This window comes from Arachis stenosperma, chromosome 10 (assembly GCF_014773155.1).
Source record: "Arachis stenosperma cultivar V10309 chromosome 10, arast.V10309.gnm1.PFL2, whole genome shotgun sequence".
NCBI lineage: Eukaryota > Viridiplantae > Streptophyta > Magnoliopsida > Fabales > Fabaceae > Arachis > Arachis stenosperma.
The window spans coordinates 574,080-591,521 of NC_080386.1; the positions used below are offsets into that span (position 1 = coordinate 574,080).

At 31.1% G+C, this 17,442-nt stretch overlaps 1 protein-coding gene across 1 annotated transcript; it reads left to right on the forward strand.

Moving 5' to 3' along the window:
- Positions 1 to 4,154, forward strand: LOC130954122 (protein PLASTID TRANSCRIPTIONALLY ACTIVE 12, chloroplastic). Its single transcript, XM_057880860.1, has 9 exons — positions 1 to 346; positions 659 to 1,330; positions 1,529 to 1,641; positions 1,939 to 2,198; positions 2,416 to 2,537; positions 2,766 to 2,834; positions 3,043 to 3,096; positions 3,218 to 3,334; positions 3,506 to 4,154. Exons 1-9 carry the CDS (start codon positions 287 to 289, stop codon positions 3,602 to 3,604), a joined length of 1,566 nt encoding a protein of 521 aa, XP_057736843.1. The 5' UTR covers positions 1 to 286; the 3' UTR covers positions 3,605 to 4,154.
- The last annotated feature ends 13,288 nt before the right edge of the window (positions 4,155 to 17,442 follow it).

Here is a 17,442-nt window from a genome sequence, read left to right on the forward strand (position 1 = left end):
TTAATTGTTTCGTGAATTAGCATTTTTTGAAAGAAAATACGATAAAGGGTGAGAGAGAGAAGAGGAAAATGATAAGGGGGGTGGCAATGCGTCAATGCCACTGCACATTGCATAGTTTTGCAGATTGCATTGAGTGAGGTTTAAGGATTAAAGAGGGAGAAAGTTGAATCATCCTCTCTCATTCTCGCATCTTCTTCTTCTTCTTCTTTCGCAAAACCAACCAACCACCTACTCAGCTCAAAGGATCTTCTTTGAACTCTAAAAACCCGTTTTTTCGTGAGACCTTATGGCTTCCAATTCCATTCATTCCAATCTCCTTCCCAAGTCTCCCTTCAATCACTTCCAGGTTCACTTCCTTTACTTTTTCCCTTTTGGTTACTCTTTCTCTTTAATGGGGTGTTCAAAGTTCAATTTTTTAGCTTCTGGATTGCTTTAGTTTTCCCTATATGTAAGTTTGACATGTATGAGGTATGTGGTTCTTTGTCTTTATTGTTTGAAAAGAATAAAAATCCAATTTTTAGGTGACTGAGCTGCCAAATTATATATCTTTTTTTTCCCTCTCATATTTGTGTTTAAGGTAGTTTATCTTAAATTATTATGTTAATTTTGAATTTGTTATATAATATGAGCTAAGTTATAGTAGTGCAATTCTTTGTAGACATCATCCTACTTGGTTGGTTCATTCCCTGCTGGGATTTTGCAAGTTAGAGTTGGTTTCAGCAATTCAAGGAGGTTTCCTTCATATAGTTGTATAAAATGTGAAAAGAAAGATGATCATAATATTGAGCATGTATCTGTTGAGCGTCCACCTTACTACAGTTACATGGACTCCACCTCTGGCCAGCTTGAGCCGGCCTCCGGTGCTCGAGCAAGTGTTCCAGATCAAGAGTATTGGCCTGAGGGAACTGCTAGTCAGGTGAGGGCTGCCAGGGCGCCTCTGCCAGGTGGCGAATCGTCAAGTTCTCCGTCTTATGGTAGCCAGCCTGGAAGTAGGAGGAAGAATTACAAAACAGCTGCTGCTTCTTCTTCAAGTATTGATGTAGAATCGTCTGACCCTGCACCATCTGATGAGGCTTCTTTGGTTGAATCCACTGAGGATGCCCAAGATTCTTCGTCTGAGTTTGTTGTTTATCAGTCAGAACCGGAGGAAGAAGAAGAGGCAGGATATGACCTTGATAAGAAAATTGGAAATCCTCACCCGTTTATTGATCCAAGAGTTAAAAAGAAAATAGAGGGCACACTTCCTGAGGAAGAACTATGGTGGAACTGGAAGAAGCCAGAGAAAGAACAATGGTCCAGGTGGCAAAGGAGGAAACCAGATGCTGATACGGTTAGTGTGTATGAATACGGTTTATGGAGAGGATACCTATGAATTAATTTTCCTCGCAGCATGAAGCTCAGATACTCCTAGTCCTCAAATTAGATACTACTGTTTGTTAGTCTTCAAAATTATGTTCATTGAGAATAAGTTGTTAGATATATTGAAGCTTGTAAGTTCTATTTTGACTGAACTGAATAATCTTTTCAGGTTTTCCTGAAAGCCATGGCAGAAACTGGGCAAGTAAAGCTTTATGGTGAGCACCCAACATTGACAGAAACGTCTCTTTACCGAGCAAGACGCCATCTTTATAAGGAAGAGAGGTATTGCTGACCATTATTCTCACAACATTGTTCTGATAAGCATAGAAATGAAAGTGATGCATTTCTGTAGTACATGAGAAATGTAAAACTAAGGGTGACATCAGTGTATGAAATTAGATCGAATTTTTCATGGTATAATTCATTCATCAAAACTAACTTCACAATTCACATATAATTTGCGCATACATAGACATATGAGAGATCCTTGCTTCATAGTTTCATTTGTGATGACTGCTTTGCAAAATCTGAAGACATTTACTATTGAATCTCCTAAAAGCATACTCTTCATTATTATAGGCTTCAGGCTGAGGAAGATAGACTGGAAGAGATTGGTCCGATGGCATACTATTCAGAATGGGTAAAAGCATGGAAAGGGGACACATCTCGTGAAGCTATTCAGAAGCATTTTGAAGAGACTGGTGAAGATGAAACTGCTCAACTAATTGAAATGTTCAGCCACCAAACTGATCGGGAGTATCGCGTAATGATGGGAACTGATGTGCGTATTAAAAGGGATCCTTTAGCAATGCGAATGAAGGAGGAACAGATAAAGCAAAGTATGTACTCTTAACAACTAAAGTGTGTTATGTCAGTATCCTGTTTTAGTTTTTTAGTCTTCTCATATCATCAGGCCAAGCATCCCATACTCCATGGCTGTAAATATCATTCAGCTTGCATTGAGATCTACCATTCATGTGCTTTTGGTCACATTAGATTCTAGATATACTAAATTCAGAATATCAATTAGTTAAAAAGTTACTTTCATTCTTGCAGTATGGGGTGGAGATCCAGTTTACCCAACCGTGAACTATATTCAAGATCCAAATGAAGTGATCGACTACAGGGGACCGGATTTCCATGAACCAACACCAAATATGCTGGCTTATCTGATGGAGGTAATTTGATCTAAACTCAATTTCCACTTTGTTTCTGCTATTTCTTTATTTATTTCCTGAAAATTTGATTGCTAAATGTGAGTAACCGTTAAAGATTAACTGCTTAGTTAAATATGGAAGTATTGGGGATGGAGTACGCAAGGGTTATTTGGCATAAGTTTGTCATTCCATGCATTATGTGCTTAAATACTGCAATATGTACTGAAAATTTTTTCTTTATATGGTCAGCATGGACACATTATTACAAGGGAGGAACTCAACACTATTCTGGCAAAGGAGAAGCCTGAACAGCATGTGGTACGGTAGTCAGAAGTAATAAGCATGGAAATTATATTAATACCAATAGAGAATATACAGATTGCATGGATCATTTGTGAAATATGACTCTTGCAATTTTTGTCATCAAGATAAATTAAAAGGAACCTTAAACCTCTGAGGTCAGAAGCTTTTAAAGGAAAGTATTGTATGCTAAGATAGTTTAATACTATTCATTTTAAATTGACAGGTGACAGATGTAGATGAAGCTATGGCCAAAGCCGTTGACATTGGTGAAAATGATGTGAGCTTCGTCCATTATCTCTTGGTCATTTCATTTGCTCGTGTAAACTGTATACAATATTTACCCTCGAATGTGATTGTAACATTTTATATTTCTTTTTCCTCCTCTTTTTATTAAACAGGATGAAGAGGATAGTGATGTTGAAGATGAAGAAGAGGGAGAAGAAGAGGAAGAGGAAGAGAAGATCACTCGTAATTGGAGCGTCTTGAAAAGTACTCCTGAGCTTCGCCAGTCAAAGGTATTCTTGTAAATCGGATAGCTTCATCTATTTTCGAAATTAGTAGTGTCAAATCAATCTCCTATTGGCTTTTATCAAATCATACATGTCCATATTTGAGAATTGAGATAGATTTTTTTTATCACATGCTTCATCTCAATTATAACATTCCTTCTATCCTCAATCCTGTAGCCAAAACCAAAGAAGGACGGTCCTATGTCTCTGGATGAGGCTATAGATGATTCTGAGAACTTGACTGATTTCCTCATGGACTTTGGAGAAGAAGAATGATATGCCTCCTCATGACACATTCCATGTCAAAGGCATATATTGCAGTTGTAGACGTGCAGACGCGCACATGTTGTAGACACGGGCCGAGGGATTTAGTTTGTAAGTATTCCTTGTCAGTTTCTTGAACTATGAGCAACTTGCTTTAGGCATTGCCACAAAGATAGTGTAACTCTGGCTATAAATGTTGAAATCAGATTTTGAATCAGGAAGCTAGTTCCTTGAATACTCTCAGATACTTGTTCCCACTTTCCAACACCTCGAATATACATGCACAATTCTGATATCATAGTCCTTCATATGCAAGAGTTCCAATATGATTGCATTGTGATTTTGGTGTAAACTAGAGTCTAATGAATTTTGGGTAGGAAAGTGACCATTGCAGGTGCATCTTTCTCAAGGAGTGTACTGATTTCCACCAAGGCATGTATAAGAAGATGACTTTAGAATATAGATTCTTGTAAACTTTGTAAAACTTTATTATTTGATTTGCATTGTGAATGAGTTCTTGTATTGCAACGTTTTATAATGCAACTTATCATATTATTTGTTATTATAGTTTTAATGGTTTTAACAAAAAAAAAAAGGGTGAAAAACTAAAAGGAACAATATATGACTTTTCATAGTCCTATTTATTGAAGCCGGACAATTTAGACTTGATTAAATTGCTGGCCATAATGTTTTACCTAAATCAAGCAAAAATATTAGAGGTTTTTTCTTTTTAACCAAACACCATTAAAGATGAATAAAAAAATCATTGAAATATCTGTTCGATTTTTTTTCTTTTAAGCTTTTTGGGCTTGGGTTTAGTTAGTGATTAATATGGACCTCTTCTTTATTATGGGCCTTGTTTTGGCCCAAATACATTATTGAACAATTAATTGTTTCGTTTATTGGGCTTAGCTAAGTAGTTAATTATGCTATGTTTTGGATGAATGGGACAACATATGCGTGAGTTTGTAATGTCTAAGATTGAAAGTTGTCTAATTTATTTGACTAAAAAAAAAACATGTAGTTTCACTGGTAATTTAGTTTTTTTTTTAATTCAATAAAAGATGGATCACTGTTGATAAATTATCATATCTTGTCTTTTCTTCATTGGCATTAATTAAAATAATAAAAAAAAAGAATTGACTATGATATATCTAAATATGAAAAAGAAGATATGTATGACTACTCTTCTAATTCTAAATATGTTAGCAGTTCCCTTTTCTCAAAGATGGACAATATAAAAATTGCCAATGGAACTTGTGCCATTAACAATTTGGACTTATTCTAGTAATAACCGTATATACCGCATACTATAACCTTTTAAATAAGAAATTTGATTATATTAATCGCATTATTGTAGTACGTAATCTTCTAATTAAAAAAAAGAAGTCGTAATATTTTATTATTCGTGCTTTTTGCCTTTTAAACACAAGCAACTGTTTGGCCTCTCTTTTTGATAATTTCATGTTTGACCAAACCATGTGATGCTATATTGTCCTTATACGGAGCACTTTTCATCAATAGTGAACCTTCTTTTGTCATTAATATACCATATTATTAGGCCAAGATAACCCTTCTTCATTAATTTTATCAATTAATTTAAACACACTCACAAAAAGTGATCCAGCACTAGAGAGAGAGAGAGAGAGCACCTTTCTAAACCTAGCTTCTCTTCAACTCTTTCTTGTAGGATTATATTTAATAAGAATAAATGACTATTTGTATTTATAAAAGATGAAAACACTGATATATGTATTCATATTAGATCGAAACTAAACTTGTACTTACTCAAGATGTCTTTTGTGTGACAAAAGTACCTTACGTGGCACTCTAACCCTCCAAAAACGGGTACTTTTGTCACACGGAGGGTATCTTGTGTGAGCACAAGTTTAGTTTCGATTTAATATGAGTACATATCTCAGCGTTTTTATCTTTTATGGGTACAAATAGTCATTTATTTTATTTAATAATTTTTTTATCATCAAATAACGCAGGTTTTTTTTTTTTTTGATCTTAGTGGCTTCCAAAGCACGTTGGAGATAATCTTTAGTATAATTAAAATCCAAATCCAATTGAAAGCCCAGGTGTGTTTTATCATCATATAAATTTGTTCTCTATGGCCTACACTATCCTAATGATTCCTCTGATAGATCTTAAAAGTGTTCTATACATTAAAAATATAATTCTTTGTGGTAATAGTATACACTATACAGCCATCAAATATTATTATAATAACCATGATTCTTTTATAGAATAAATAGCATCATTTTGATATCCTAAAATGTTTTCTAAACCAAGAAATGTGAACCCACTTGCCGTGCTTGGAATTCTGTGGTCCCATCAATAATGCATGGATTCCTAAACTTGGGCTTCACATTTCAAATGTTATATATCTTTGAACTCAATTTCAAAACAAAAAAAGATTGCAAATGTGACTTAAGGTTTACTCCAATAATTTTAAAATTTCTCCTCCTTGCATTGTAGAATACCAATATCCTCAGAGCTAATATTCAAAGGAGAAAATGTTGACCATCCCATCTGGACTCTCAAATAGCGGTGCATAATATTTTTATTTATTTATTTATTTATTTATTTTTAAGTATTAAGAATCTAAGATAGTATTTATTTTGAAGTTCTAGAACAAAGATTAAGGTAGCGTTTGTTTTGAGATATTGAGATAGAGATTAGGAGATTGAAACTCAATATCATGTTTGTTGGTTCAGAGACTGGTACTAAAATTTATGTTTCTGTCTCCAAAATTTCAGTATTTTAGTACCTCCAAAAAATAGAAACATAGGAGACTAAAATTTGTAAAGATAGAGACTGAAACTTTAATAATATTTTATACCTAAAATACCTTTATTTTAATTAATTAATTCTAATTTTACCCTTTGTACAAATTAAATTAGAATTTTATTGTTGTTTCAATTTTTATCTCCCACTTTGCATCAAACAGAATACTGAGATTTATTTTAATCTTTGTCTCTCAGTCTCGTCTTTCCGTCTCTGTCTCTCCACCAAATGCTACCTAAGAGACTGAAATTCAGTATTATGTTTGTTGGCCCAAAGATTGATACTAAAATTTCAGTCTCTGTCTCCAAAATTTTTTCCAAAAAGTAAAAACACAGAAAAGTAAAATTTTTTAGTACAAAGACTGAAACTTTAATAACATTTTATACATAAAATATTTCTATTTTAATTAATTAATTTTAACTTTATTCTTTGTACAAATTAAATTAAAACTTCATTCTTATTATAGTTTTTGTCTTCCACTTTATACCAAACACAATACTAAAATTTATTTCAATCTCAATCTCTGTGTCTCTCGATCACCGTATTTTTTTCAAACGTTATCTCACAAGCGACACAACTTTTTTAGCATTGTCACCGGTCCATATTTATTAGAGCTCGAATATGAGATTATTAGAGCTCGAATATGAGATTATATATTGGTCAAACATATAGAATGATTATATGTCATATATATATATATTGCTTGGTTACAACGTGAATATTTTATTTGTAACCTAAAGTTTAAGCATCCTTCAATATAGGTGCTTCAAACTGCATCTTTCACTATTCAAGAGGATACATTATTATTGTTATATCTCCTACACCATGGGAAGACTCATTTGTTGCATGTTCATGTACATACAAACTATTGATCCAATACAATTTTGCCACGTGTACTAGTTTTTGTATAAGAGAGACAAAAAGCATGTATAGGAATATAATTACACCTAAAAAAATTTAAGCTAAATGACATGTAATTAAGAGATTTGACTTGAAAGACACAAATGTTTAGTAGTGTAGAGTGGTTGCTTGTAGGTCCAATTTTTTTTCACTAATGATATATAAATGATTAGGGATGAAGTTTGGTTATTAGCAAACATGCAATCATAGAATTAAAACATAATAAATGATAATGGGATTTAATTTATTATGTTGGAGACACTATATATATGTCACCCAAAACATGTTCAAGAAAAAAAAAATCCAAGTTGGTGCTGGTTTGCTTTCTTGCTGTGTTCCCTTGAAGCCAATTACCTTTGAAGAATGGCAAACAAATAAAAAGAGGGCAAAAACACAAACATTTGGTCAAACATGTTTCATTCTATGTTCGTCTCTCTCCAGCAATGTTTTTATGCCCTCTCATTCTTTTGTTTGGGGAGAGAGATTTAATTTATATATATTTGAAAAGGGACATACTGATTGTTAGCTAAAACCCTTTTTGATGAGTAGTTAGTAATAATATAATACTAATTATGATTATGATTAGTGACATATACACACTCTTCAAACCTTTCTTTTTCGTTAATTATGGAGATGGGGTCCACAATAATATTATATTATTCTTTATGTTTCGGTTTATCATTGTTTCCCATCCTTTTTGCTGTATTACTGTTCTTAATTAAGCTTGTCTAGCTTAATTCCACTTTCATGTGGTAGTGCTATAATCTACCAGATGAAATAGATGAAATCCGACACGAGACACGTCCACACGTAAATTTTAAAATTTTATAAAATATGGTGATATGTATATATATAAAATATAATGTATTTTTTAGATAAATTGTAATGATATATTTTAATATTTTATTAATATTAAAATATAAATTAATTTTTTTAATTATTTTTAATATTTTATTTTAATTATATCAAGTATTTAAAATATTATTTATTTTAATAAATAATAATATACATTATATGATATCTAAATTTATTTTAAAAATATATATTAAAAATAAAACTGGATACATTTACGTGTGATGATATTTAGGCGTATCTAAGCGTGTACAATAAAAAAAATTATTTTTTAAGACACGGTTTAGACACAGCAGACACACGTGTCGGACGAGTGTCGGTGAGTGTCATGTCTAAAATATGTCCGACATGCAGACACGAAAATTCAGCGAACTATCCGTATTTCATAGAATATAATTAATTATAACAACTTAATAATTAACTAGTTGTTTAGTTTTGAAAATTATAGATCTTTTTAACTTATATGTATCTATGTTCATCATGTAAAGTAATTAATTATAATTAAGAACAAAATATAAATATAAATATCATTATTTATATTTCACTTATGAATTTTTAATATGGCAAATAAAAGTTATATACATGACTATTGACCAACTATTGCTCATACACATACACTTTCTTAATGACATGACACAAGCATATTTATTTCCTTAATTAATGTATAAAATTAAGTGCAAGTGGTTATTATTCTTTAGTAATAAAATTTCAAAAGGAAATTAAAGTTGTATGCAGATTATTGGAATTAGAAATATACGTATCCGCTACTATATAATAGTTGATAATAATGGCCACATCCCAAAAAGTATTGATTTCTAAACATAGGCTAATTAATTAGAGTCCTCTCATCAACATCCGAGAGCATTTTTTTAATGGAAAATGTCATATCGAGCCTTTATAATGAGAATTTGATACTTGACGATTTATTAATTTTCGGTGGTAGGATATATATGATGTTTTTAAAATCAATAATAATCGGGAAAAGTTTGAAAATTATTTGACTGTTTATTATTCTTTTGAGAAGTTTTTTATGTTTTGAAATATTCTTCTAATTTTATTCCTTGAATATTCACGTAACTTTTTATCTGGTTGGAATAGTTTGTTTTGCGATCAAGATAATTTATAGATTAAAAACATTGAATTTTTCTTGAGATAGTAGAAAGAAAGCCAATTGTAATTTTAAGAAAACAAAATATGTATTATTTTATTATTATTTGTTTCACAAGGTATTCCTCTCTCTATTATTTAATTACTAGTAATTGAATAAGGTGACTAATTTCGTTCTAGCTTAGTTTATCATGGGAATAAAACTTGGGTTTTCTTTGGAATCATAGAGAGAATTACACTAATAATATATATGATAACACTCGTTTATTTTTTATTTTTATATTTATTCTTATTACAAAGAAGTTTTTATTTTCAATAAAAAAATAATATTTAAAATATGTATTCTCTAATTAATTATTATTAGAAAATACCTAAATTCTGACATCGTATTAAAATTAAGAAAAAGTATTTGAAAATGAAAATTGTAAATTTTAATGTGAAAAATATGATAAAAAAAATACATCTTATTCATAAGTGAAAAATAAATCATAGAATAATAAAAAAATAAATAGTTTATATTTTTATTAACAATATATCATATAATATCTATTTATTTTAATATTATACGATAAAGTCTGGGTTTATTCTTCTCAAACATTACATTATGTCTAGAAAAAAATTATTTCAAGGAATCAGATTTAATTTTTTTTTAAAAATTGATAAAATAAGAATCTAATTATTCTTAAATCGAAATAATAAATTTACACATAATATATAGAAGTTATAAATTTAATAATAATTAATTATTTACTTCAATAATTACAATTTTGTCCCTTTAATTAACATATCTTTCTCCTATCCAAACAATAATTCACACATTTATTTTGCACTAAGGTAAAAGAAATGCTGAAAGTAAAAAGAGAAGAATGTAGAAACTCATGTGCAGTCGACTTCACGTGAAGTTGATAGATAAAAATCGTTAAATAATTTGACTGATTTGACTAAATTTTCATCTAACGATTCTCACCTATCAACTTCACGTGAAGTCGTGAGTTTCTACTAGAGAAGAAACTAAATAGGTAATTAATAAATGAAAGATGTTGGGTAGGTGCATCTGAAGTAAGAGGGGAAAATTAATTGTACATATAAATAGGAGTAGTGTTGAATTGATGTACATGTTTGCTACCTGACAAGAACTCACGAGTGGAAAAGAAACTATCTGAGTGGACACATTGGAGTCACAAATTCCGCAAGATCCTCCAAATAATTGCATGTAGAAAGCTACCTTCAATTATAACATGTCCTTTTTTGTCATCTACACTTCCAAAACTAACATTATTGCCACTACCTCAACCTTATTATCTACTTTCCTTACGTGCTTTGTCTCTTTTCTATGTACCTATATATATATCTTCATCACTTGTGTTATCTATTATTCTTCCTAAAATCTTGTTACCTTAGGGTGTATACCTTCGTATTTTTGGCTTCATTTATATGTCGTAAATCATATCCTAATTATTTATAAGGGTAAAGTAATTATATCCTAAATATTTTCAATTTATATCAAAATTATTTTTAGATGTTAATTTTATCTAAGGTTGTTAAAATAGGTTAAATCCATCGGACCAGCCCGTTTACTCATTTAAATGAGCGAGCTTTGCTTCTAAAATTAAGCTTGATTAAATTTCGGGCTAAACGGGTTGAATCCGATTAACCCGGAAAAAATGACAAGTTAAACGGACTAACTCGTAGGTTAAACGGGTGGCCCGTTTATTTTTTTTTACATTTTTTCAAAAAAAAAATTTTTAACCGACATTTCTTCTGATTCAATCCGAAAATTCGACCCATCAACTAAAAAATATTATTTTTAAAAAGTTTTTGATTTAAAAGTAATATTTTTTGTCAAAATATTTTTTAAAAAGTAAAATAAAATAATAAACAGGCTGGTCCGTTTAACCCGAGTTGACCATAAACAGTCTGGACTAGAAAATTCTGACCCGCGAATAAAGCGAGTTTAAATAGGCAAGCTTATTTAACCAATGGACGGGCCGAGTCTAAATAGGCCGGACTAGCTCATTTGACATTCTTACTTTCTATCTAAACTATTGAAGATAAAATTATTGAAAATATTTAAGAATAATTTTAAAACAAATAAAAATATTTAAAACAAAATTGATCATAAATTAAGAATATTAAAATTAAAATTAAATAAAATTAAACGTTACGACTACTTTTTAAAAAAGTTATAAATCTTAGAGACAAAAAATATGTTTTACTCAAATAGTTATAATAACATCTTTACTTTTTAATATTTGTCGCTCTATTAAAATTTCAATACATTCACAGCTTAATAATTAACAATTTTAGATGATGACTATATGAACCTACAATAGGGACTTAATTTGATGACTTAGTTTAATTTCTCCTGATGAGAGATAGGTTTGAATGAGATATTTGATTAAGATTTGTGAGCAGCCTTTGTTGGTTTTTAATTGATGATTGATTAAGTTACGTTGAATATATATGAGAAACCATGATGGGGCCTTTGTAAAAGGTAGGTATTGATTCTAAAAGCAGCATAAATATAAGTTTAAAATGGAGTTAATATATGCATTGCTGAAAATATTATTACCGAAAATTGCAAAATAATACTTTTAAAATATTTCATATGGTTAGAAACTTAGAATTATAAAAAAATATTATTATTTTTCACACACACCACAACACTTTAAGTCCATATATAGCGACAGTTTTTTTTTTAATATTTGGATAATTATTTATAAAATTTTAACTAAAAATTGGAGCAAAATTCAATCTTTATACTTTTTTCATTTTTAAAAAATATTGTCGATCATTTCTTAAAAAATTACTCATTATAAAGCTATCAAAATTTAAAGATAAAAAATCTTATTTTTTAGTTTTATTTAATTTTATAAAAATCACATCAAAATATAAGTTTTGAAATTAAAAAAATATATATCTAATACGTGATATATATTTTTGTGTGTTTTTAAAATTTTCAAAAAATTATTTGTTATTTATATTTTTCAAAATCATTTTGAGTGATATGAAGTTTCAAGTATGAACTACTTTTTTATATGTTTAAGTGAGTAATATTATATCTTTATAATATTAACATGATATGCTATTTTATATATATATAAAGCTGTTAGAAACAAGATATTAAACTGAAAAAATGATTTGTGTATTATTGAGTATATTTAAGTTATTTATTCAAATTTTCTAGAATAATACAATATTAAAGGGCATTTATAGATATTAAAAAATCATAATAATAAAGACGTAATCTTCTATAATAAATATTTAGATATACTAAATAATACTAATTGATTCTAATTGATCCTAATTATATTCTAACAATAATGATGACATGTAATTTAGAACAAATGACCATTTGTACCTATAATAGATGAAAATGCTGATATTTGTACCCATGATAGCCTGAAACTAAAGTTATACCAATGATAGATACCCTCTGTGTGACAAAAGTGCCCTGACTTAGATTTGAGCTTGGTTCGTGGGAATCCGATCCTAGGTGGCACTCCAAACCCCCAAATCCATATCTTAGTTGTCCATCTTAGGGTATTCCAAACCCCGTGGCCGCCAGATCCAGAAGACCTTCAACAACGTCAAGATCACCATCCTCTGCGGTTTCGTCACCATCCTTGTCCTTCACGGCACCATAGGCGTCAACCTCTCCTCCTCCGACGCTGATGCCGTCAACAAGAGTCTCATCGAGGAGACCAACTGCATTCTCGCTGAGATCCGCTTCGACTCTGAACCTGACGGCAACGACACCTTTCAATCCCAACGCCATTGCTGCCTTCTCCCTAGGCCCCAAGATCTCCGATTGGGATCAACAACGCCAACAATGGCTCCAGCGAAACCCTGAATACCCTAATTTCATGAGAGGTAAAGTTCGAATCTTGCTCTTCGCTGGTTCACATCCAAAATCCTGTGACAACCATCTTTGGATTCTCCATTCCGCGGTAAGAAAAATTCGGCGACAACACCAAAAGATCAAACATTTCCTAGTCGTATTTTCCGAAGAGCTTCTCTCCTTCCCCAATTATATCCTCTCTTCCCTCGAACTCTTATGCCGTTGAGTCCAACACTGTCGAACCCTCCTCCGCATAAATCCTAGTCTAGGTCCCAATCGCAAAGGCAAAGAGATAACAAGGCACCGGTTACTCCATCACAAACTCCTCCATCACGCGGTCTTGGCTGCACCAATTCAAGTTTAATGAGGCGAAGGCAGCGGCATTGTCGTCACGCGGAAGGCGTTTTCATCACGCAGTTTGCAGCCATGACTGTGGAGAGTTCGGAAGGGATGCTGAGGATGACAGAGTAACAAATCGTTCGGACATAAATGTTGTAGGAGGGAAAGATAGAATGCGCATAGATGGCTTAGCACTAAGTGTAGACGTAAGAGTGGGTTTTGTTATAGATTTGTGGAGAAAAGAGCCGTTGGAGTGCAGAAAAGGAAGGGGAGGTGGAAAAGGTGAGGATGAAGGAAGAGTGGTTAGAAAGCATGAGAGTGAGAAGGGTGTCCTTAATGGGGTCAGAGGTGGTGGGGAGGGAGAAGAGGATGGCTTCGTCGGCGTGAAGGGCAGAGTGGATGGTGAGGGAGCGAATGTTGAGGAAGAAGGAGCCAGAGTGGGATTTGGAGAATGAAGAGAGAGAGAGGGGTTGAAGATAAGGGAGGGAGTGTCACCTAAGATTGGATTCTTACGAACCAAGCTCAAATCTAAGTCAGGGCACTTTTGTCACACGAAAGACATCTATCATGAGTATAACTTTAATTTCAGGCTATCATGAGTATAAATGTCAGCGTTTTCATCTATTATAGGTACAAATGGTCATTTATTCTTTAGAAAAATAAAAACAAGAATTTGGGTAGCTTAAAGAAAAAGAAGAAAGAAATGAAGGTGTATGATCATGTTGATGTGTGTTAAGAAGAGGAGGAGAAGGTGGGAAATTGGGCGGTGAGTAAGTGGTGTGACGGTGGAATTGGAAGGAAGCCTCAAAAAAAGAAGAAAGAGAGAATTTGATGCATGGGACCCTCAAATCTAAGGGGGTACCCATGAGCATGAAAATGAGCTGTTGCTTTTTTGACATTTTCCTCCCTTTTCTTTTCCACGCCCATCACTATCATCACTCACTCACTCACTCAAACTAGGGTTTTATGGCTTAATTATATTGCTTTCCTATGCATGCTAGCTGTTCTTCATTCATCAAATCTCACCTTATCCTCCTCACCTCACACCCACCTTTTTCTCTTTAATTTCTTCATATCTTTTTTTTTTTTTTTACAACATGCACGTACAAATGTTATTAACTCTGTAAATATATAATTAATTATATAAACAAAAATAAAATAAATATATAAGGTGGAAATTCAGGTGCAGTCGCCTTCACGTGAAGTTGACAGTTGAAAGTCGTTAATTAGATGAAAATTCAGTCAAATTATCTAACAGCTCTCAGCTATCAACTTCACGTAAAGTTGATTGCATCTGAATTTTTACCAATATATAATTTAAGTTTAATTTGTATGTTATACTGATGATGATGAGTTTGTACATAATTAATTAATTAATTAATTATTGCAATAATAAGCTAAGATGACGAGTAAGAACGAAATATACACGAGTTTAAAATTTACTCTTTTTTTCACTTTTGATATGAGTGAGTGGTGGTGAGTGGGGGCAAATAACAGAGCACTTGGAAGAAAATTCTAAGCACATGAGTGATGGGAGATGGAGGCAAATATAATGAAGATACTAGTTTAGTGTAGTTGGTCGCAGTCTCTTCAACCTTAATTATCAAGGTCCCACCACTTGTTCACTTTTCAAATAAAACTCTCATCTCATCCTTTAATTTCTTTCATTTTCTAAATTTAATTCATTATTTTTTTATTTAAACTTTTGGCCCATAAAACCAAGAAATGAGGTTGTCTAAATTCAACACAAGTACATACACAACGGACCTACGCCAAAAACACGCATTAGTCTACATACATGGGGTAACATAAACAACTCATTTTAACAACTATGTATAATAAATTAATAAGTACACACAAAAAAACAAATATATATTATAAATTGTATATAATAAACTCAATATATATTATCAGAATCTCTCTAGTAATTTCTTAGCACGTGTGTGTCGTCACTGCTTCAAAATTGCTTTAGGTTTTATTATGCGATAACAACTCACCGTGTGTGGACAAAATTATTTTGCATGAATAAACTTAGGTAGAAATTTAACTCAGTTAATATCTGAAAGTCGTTAGATGAAAATTTAGTTAAATCAGTTAAATCATCTAACAGCCCTCATGTATCAACTTCATGTGAAATCGACTTCACCGAAATTTTCACTATAAACTTATTTAGTGAAAACTCAAGTGTAGTCAATTTCACATGAAATTGATAATTAAAAGCTGTTAGATAAAAATTTAGTCAAATCATTCAAATTATTTAATGACTTTTAGATATCAACTTTACATAAAATTGATTGTACCTAAATTTTCTTCAACTTATTTAGGGTTAGTTAGCCCACTAGCGTTATCATTGTTGGATGTTGCCATTATCGTACGTATAGCAAGTGATGTGATTTTTCTTTTCCTTGATGTGAATTATGAGAGAAAATTTTAGTATTTTTTAAAAGAACAAATTTAGTATTCATATAATAGAATTTAAATAATAAATAAATAATTAATTAAGTGGTTGCAAGTGACCCTACAGTTAAGGGTACATGATAAACGTACCCTTGTAGTACAGGTACAACTTTGGTAACCCTATGGCAATGAAGATTTTGTTTATAACTGAATGGGAGATGAGAGGAATGGAAGAACACTCATCATTCATCAACCATATCTATCTGCAGAGAAGAATGGTTTCCACTTTCCATTCAATTCATCACAAGATTTTTCATAATTATTTTTTTTTAAATTATGCTACGTGTACTCTAAAATTAATCACCAGTATAAAATATATATTAAAATATAAATATAAATTAAAAATAAATTAAATTATATATATATATATTTATACACAAATATATTGATAATTAATTTTGATAGACGAATATCGTTTTTTGTTTTTTTAATTATGATTTCATGCAGGAAGACAGGGACTTAAAGGTTGTCTGGTAGCATGGCCACTTACTTTGGCACTACGTTACAAGTGTCACAATCAACTAGTATCAATGGATCCATGCCCAAATTTCTTGATCTTAGTGAAGGCCTCTTCATCATCATTTTCTGTGCTTCCAGCTCTTCCATTTTTATGGGAGAGTCCATTCATTTATCATTTTAAATCATTTTATTAGGTAATAAACTTATTTTAGATATATTTAATATTTTTTAAAAGATGATTATCTAGAGCATTGTGTTTATTTTTTTTTTTATTAAAAATAGAAAAATTTAAACTTGTAACTTTTAAAATGAGTATTGTGTGTTACGATAAGGATGAATGTCCATCAAGTTAATGTTGGGCTGTGCAATATTAAATATATGCGGTGCTTTGTTTCTCCATGGTAGACTTTATATTAATGAAGTTTGAAAAGGTGAATGTTGGACAACTATAAATAGGGCATGGGTTTGTGATTATACGTACACACAAAAAACAACAGCAATAAAAGAAAGCTAATATACTCTCTTTCTCTCTCTCTTCTTACGAATACTTCTCTCTTTTATGTTGCAATCAAATACCCTTCTTCTTATATTACTATTACAATTCTTTCTCTTCTTTTATTTTATAAGTATTTTAAATTCTATTTTCTATTACTCTTTACATATAATATTAATAGCAATATTAACCATCTTTATTATATTGAGATAGTATCAAATGCAAATTTCTCTCTCTTTATTTTTAATACTTTTCTTATCTTTGTATATATATACACAATACAACATATAATATTATTATATATATATAATAATTATTGAGCTAATTATATTAATAATAAAGTCTTCTATTTATACATCTCTATTTTATATCTTTTATTTATTTTACAACACGTTATCAGCACGAGACTCTGATCAAATTTTTAGGAAGACTCAGGTAACAATTTTTCATTATGTCGAAGCTCTCTCATCTTGAATTCAATGCTCTTGATATATCTGGAAACAATTATTTATCATGGATATTAGATGCTGAAATCCATCTTGATTCAATGGATCTTGGAGATACCATTAAAGCTGAGAATAATGCATCCCAGAAGGATAAAGCTAAAGC